At 50.1% G+C, this 5,744-nt stretch overlaps 1 protein-coding gene across 1 annotated transcript; it reads right to left on the bottom strand.

The window, feature by feature from the left end:
* Positions 1-209: 209 nt before the first annotated feature.
* Positions 210-5,468, bottom strand: LOC148791916 (uncharacterized). The gene is made up of 4 exons (XM_088888326.1): positions 5,072-5,468; positions 3,994-4,900; positions 3,164-3,659; positions 210-359 (listed from the first exon to the last, which is right to left on the bottom strand). Exons 1-4 carry the CDS (start codon positions 5,466-5,468, stop codon positions 210-212), a joined length of 1,950 nt encoding a protein of 649 aa, XP_088744452.1.
* Between the last annotated feature and the right edge of the window lie 276 nt (positions 5,469-5,744).

Genomic DNA, 5,744 nt, shown 5'->3' with positions numbered 1-5,744 from the left:
TCTTTGAAGTCCCAGACCGCCTTCTCTTATTCAGCCTCCACCATCTGGTCAAATTTTCGAGTCCGGTCTAGAAGAGTGGACTCCAAGTCCCATACCTGCTACCGGAGAAGAACCCTCTCCGCCTCCACCCTCGACGACTCCTCCTGGTAACGCGTGCTCTCTTCAGAAAGTCGGGCAATTTGAGCCTCCTGGTCGTAGACGAGTAGCTCTTAAGACTCACTCCCCTTGCGAGTGCGATGGAGCTCGCCCCGGATCCTGTCAAGCTCGCCCTGGAGCTTCTTATTAGTAGCCCGCTGGTCGAGGACGTCGACATGGTGGATGCGCATCTGGAGAGCCATGGCATGGATGGCGGTATTCACCTGCCAACAGAAAAGAAGATTAGAGAACAGTAAAAGGAAGCAAAATGAGAAAGGAAGAAAGGCAAGAATCACTTACCACCATGCAATAAGAGGAGGCGAACACGGCGAGGTCCCCGGGCTCCATATTCCCCCAGTGAGCGACCTCGTCGTTGTTTATCGCCTTCCAGCTCCTCCGGCGAGCCACTTGGTAGTTGTTCACCCCTTCCCAGTTCCTTACCGAGAATGGAGGGTAAGGGTATGGCTGGAGGGGGTTATTGGGAGCTACCCCCTGCGGAGGGAGCTCATCCCCCCCGACACTAGCCCCACTAGTTCCCTCGGGCGGAGGTGTCAGGATCTCAAGTGGGGGGAAGGTTAAAACCGGCTTGGCGGAACCGAACTCCGTGCCCCCCGAAGGGAGAGTCCGGTCGGGGCACGATCTCTTCACTTGGTGCCTCTAGTTGCTTGAGAGAAGGCGGCGCGAGTCGGTACCAGATATGATGGCTGCCAAGAAGAAATCGGTGTTAGTTCGGTAAGAATGAATTATATATGCACGTGAACACAAATGTCGTGACAAAAACCATGCGACCTAAAAGGACAACCTACCCGGGCTCAGGCCGGCCTGCACAAGCTTCTCTTCGGCCAAGTAGTCCGAACAGAGGAACCCCGATGCCCAAGACAGCATCATTTTCTGAGTTCCGGGGTCCTGGATGGCGCCCCTCCAAGAAGTTGGGAAGGGCCACTCCTCGGGGTTACAAACCATAAAGCAATCCCGCTTCCAAGCGGAAATCTTATTCGGTAGCCCATGCAAGAGCTTATAGCCGCGGCAGGGGGAGAGGTAGTAAAAGCGCCTCTCCGGTGGAACCCCGAGAGTAGCATTTTTTATACAAAGAATAGAAGCAAAAATATCGAGGTTCAAGGGAAGACAGTACTCATGACACAAAGATATAGTCCCAACCATGTTCCGAATGGCGTTGGGATGAAGCTAGTCAATAGTGACATTGAAGTGGTTTACCACCTCCACTATCAGGGGGTGCAGAGGGAGACGCAGGCCAACCTCGAGTTGTTCCTGGTAAATGACTATGTCATTGGGGCCATGCTCCCATGGAAAGTTACAAGTGGGGAGGCAGTAGAGGAGATCCCTAGGGAGGTGGAAGTAGCTAATTAGAGCCCTAAGTTTCCCCTCTGTCATGGAGGAAGGGTCGAAAATATCGGGCTCCATTCCCCGTGAAGTGGAAGCTCCTTCTCCGAAGAACTCCCTAGCCCCCGGAACCTGCTCCCAAGCTTCCCCTGAGCTCGAGGGAGTATCATCATCTTGGTCACCGCTGTGGTGACGAACATGGTACGGGTATCCTGACATGACTGACAATAAGCGAGACTCACCGAAAGGAGACGGGATGAAATAAGTTGAGGAACTCGGGTAGGCTTGACAGGTGCGCGAACTCAGAATCCAAAGACAGCAAACTGGAGTGGGGGCAAACGAGGCCCAGAGGGCCCCCCTGTTTATAGCCCAAGTGTCTCCGAAGCGATGACCCAGATCTAAGCAGATCCAACGGCTCGTAGGATCGCTGACCGCACACCTTCTGAAAACTGAAGGTGATTGGCAGTTCCTCGAAGCAACGACCCAGATCTGAGCAGATTCAGCAGTTCGCAGGTGCACTGACCGCATGCCTTCTGAAAACCAAAGGCAATTGGCGGCACGTATTCCGCGATTAAGACAATGACGGCTGCACAACACTCGAAATTAAAAGCCACTTCTGCACGTTTTAGGAATCCGAAAAGTTAGAAAATCTCTTGATTCTCGCGGACGCATTTAACGCGAGTTGCCAATCTAGTTTGAATTTCGGTTAAATCAGTCCATCACGCTTCATGACCTCCCCGCATTGGGTTACCGCCGCCAGTGTAGGGAGTGGGGGGCAATTGATGGAGGGTGATTTGGTCCGACCTCGCAGCACGGGTACATGTGAGCGTGACCTTGCTCAAACTGTGACTCAGCATGAGAGCGCAACTAGCGTGAGCACAACTCGGAGGGAAAGTCCCACCGAGTTCAGCATGACAACTAGGCAGGTAAACTACTCGCCGGAAACCGCCTTGCCCACACCTCCTCCCCGGGGTTAAGGCACTTCGGGGGGTCCCAAGTTCGGGGCGCCCTGACCCCTTTTAAGACCCGAGCTCCTCTCAATGGACCTCGGGCCACTCCCAAGCAAGAACGCATCAATCCTTCTCTGGACGCCCCGAGGCACAGACACCTCAGGTCAGCTAGCTTGGCATAACCAGCTACAGGCGGCCCGTCACTCAAAGGACAGCCCGATAATTCACAGGAGGGTAGTTCAGTATACCACAGGAGGGCTTCCTGCTCGACTGCCATACCCGACAAATCTGTGGACAATAGGCATGTCCCCCTCGCCGCGCCTGCCACCTTTAGAAAGATGTCCCGCACTTGATAGACACGTACCCTGCAATGACGGCCCCGTGCGTGCCACCTCAGCCCTACCTGTAACGACAGTGGCAGACTGACAGTGGCGGTTATACCTGCCCTGTCAGAAGTCAAAGGGCCTGAAGAAATGGAATTCAGTTATAAGGGGCTTATTCTCAAGGAACAAGGTATCTTCGAATCACCTCCGCAACCTGCACTCTTAGCCTTCATTTTCCTTCTGCTTCTTGCAAACAATACTAACTTAAGCATCGGAGCATTCCCGCCGGGAAACCTCACGGGAGTTCTTCCTCTTTCCTCTCGTCTCAAGTACCTCTCAGGAGCCATGCAAGCGCTAGCTAGGAGTGACCGGATTGCGCTACATCAGTTTGTTCTCCCTTAATGCACTCAATACCTCTCGGATATGTCCTATGTGCTCATCGACTGATTTGTTGTAAATCAAGATATCATCAAAATATACCACAACAAATTTACCAATGAAAGGGAATAGTACCCGATTCATCTGTCTCATGAAGGTGCTGGGTGCGTTAGTTAGTCCAAAAGGCATGACTAACCATTCGAACAATCCATCTCTAGTCTTGAAAGTTGTCTTCCATTCATCTCCGGGATGGATCCTGATCTGATGGTAACCACTCCTGAGATCGATTTTGGAAAAGACCACAGCCCCATCAAGTTGATCAAGCATGTCATCCAGCCTGGGAATGGGAAACTTGTAGCCAATAGTGATTTTGTTGATTGCTCTACTATCGACACACATCCTCCAATTCCCATCTTTCTTAAGTGTTAATAACGTTGGTACTGCACATGGACTCATTCTGACTTGGATACGACCCTTTCTTAACAATTCTTCTACCTTCTCCCATAAAATCTCGTTCTCTTTAGGGCTCATCCTGTAGTGTGGCAGATTATGTAGGCTAGCACCAGGAACAAAATCAATGTGATGCTGGATATCTCGCATGGGTGGGAGCTCATTAGGTAACTCGTTAGGAACTACGTCATGAAACTCGTCGAGTAATCCCTGCACTTCCACTGGGATTTTGTTCTCCCCTAGTGATTCACTCACGCTTTCTCCCTTTACCACCAGCAAGTGGACCTCGCGGGTATCCTTACATTCTCATACAAATTCAGAGTGACGATGGGTTATGGTAAGAAAATTTATTTCTTCTGCCTTTGAAGCCTTGGGTTGGTTCTTTTCTGCCATGGGTAATAGCGTATAGCGCACACCCTTTCTCGAGCTGGTATGTGTTCTTCCTACCCAAGTGCTTGGCATCTGCATCAAACTGCCAAGGTCTACCAAGCAAAATATGGCAAGCATCCATATCCACAATATCACAATAAACCTCATCAGTGTACTTACCAATAGAGAATGGAACCTTGCAGCGTTCCTCCACAAGTACGCCCCTGACTTCCTTGATCCACCCAATCGTGTAAGGGTTCAGGTGTTTATGAGGAAGTAGTTGCAGTTTCTGTACCACATCCCTACAGATAATATTTTCCTGACTACCGCTATCAATAATTAATTCAAATAGCTTACCATGTACAGTACACCTAGTGCGGAACAACCGATGTTGTTGAGTGGTATCCTTGCTTCTCTGAGATAGCATTAGCTTCCTCACTACACACGTGTATTCTTCATGCTCATAGGTACCTTCTTTGTCCTTCCCATCGGGTCCACAATATACTTCATCGTCACACACATCTTCCTCATCCCTCTCCACCATGTTAACTGCCTTTCTTCTGGGACAGTCACTAGACCTATGCCCAACTTCATTGCACTTGAAGCACTTAAAAGGAGCAGGTTTTGCATAGGGATTAATGGCTTTAGGAGGGTTTGTAGGATTATCTCGAGTGCTTCCTCCCGTGGCGGCCTTACTGGCGTTGGCTAGACTCAGTGGGTGGGAGGGTTGTGCTCCTTGGGTTGGCTTGCCCTTGTCGACTGCTGTCGGCCTGTTGTCGCTCCCACTATACCGTCGATAGTTATCGGCTTGGGTCCTTTCTTGGAACATTAACTCAGCCTTCAAAGCTAAGTTCCTTGCTTCCTGCACACTCAGAACCATATGGACGCCAATCTTGTCTCGGATAGCAGGTCTCAAACCACTCAAATAACGGGTTGCCTGTTGATTGTCACTTTCTGATAACTAGTTCCGTTCAGCCAATCTCAGAAATTTTGAGGTGTACTCGTTCACACTTCTTGTTCCCTATGCACACCATTGATATGACTCAAACATATACTGCTCATAATCAGGAAGTAAAAACCTACCTCTTATTAATTGCTTCATTCACCTCCATGTTTGAACTGGACCTCTTCCTTCTCTGATCCGAGTCTCCCTCATTCGTTCCCACCAGACAGATGCTCCTCCCTTTAGTCGAAATGCTACTAATTTCACCCTTCTTTCTTCCGGGATCTCCATGTACTCGAAGAAACGGTCGACCTTGGTGATCCAATCTAGAAAGCCCTCTATGTCCAGATCTCCACTAAAAGTCAGAATATCCACCTTGAGTTTAAATTCATCATTGTTCCGACGGTGATTAAAATTTCCAGGATTTTGCCAATTCCTACCGTTTTTGCCATCACCGGGAATAACTGGAGCAACGTCGAGTTCTAGTTTGTCATTGCTATCATCATCAAGAATAGGATTCCTAGGTATAGGATCGATGGTTGGTCTACCGTGATCGTCTCCTCCGGCTAGGTACAACATGTTATCCCTATTCCTTGGAACATCCTCCCGTAACAAAGTCCGTAGTTGTCCAGCGATCTCTGCCAACTGCTGCTCAATGTTACGTGTGGCAGTGCGCTACTCTTCGATTTCTCTCCAAACAGCTTGTAACCCCTGATCTCCATCACGGGGTGGGTTGCGACTGCTACCGTCTTGGTTGGCCATCTGACTGGGCGAACTCCCGCTCTGATACCACCTGATGCAGCGTGACGCACTCGACCGGATGATCAAGCGGCTTTGTTCGTGAAGCCTTATGCG

This window comes from Nelumbo nucifera, chromosome 5, assembly GCF_055504915.1.
Source record: "Nelumbo nucifera cultivar China Antique chromosome 5, China Antique-T2T, whole genome shotgun sequence".
NCBI lineage: Eukaryota > Viridiplantae > Streptophyta > Magnoliopsida > Proteales > Nelumbonaceae > Nelumbo > Nelumbo nucifera.
This window is presented reverse-complemented; position numbering and strand designations above follow the sequence as displayed.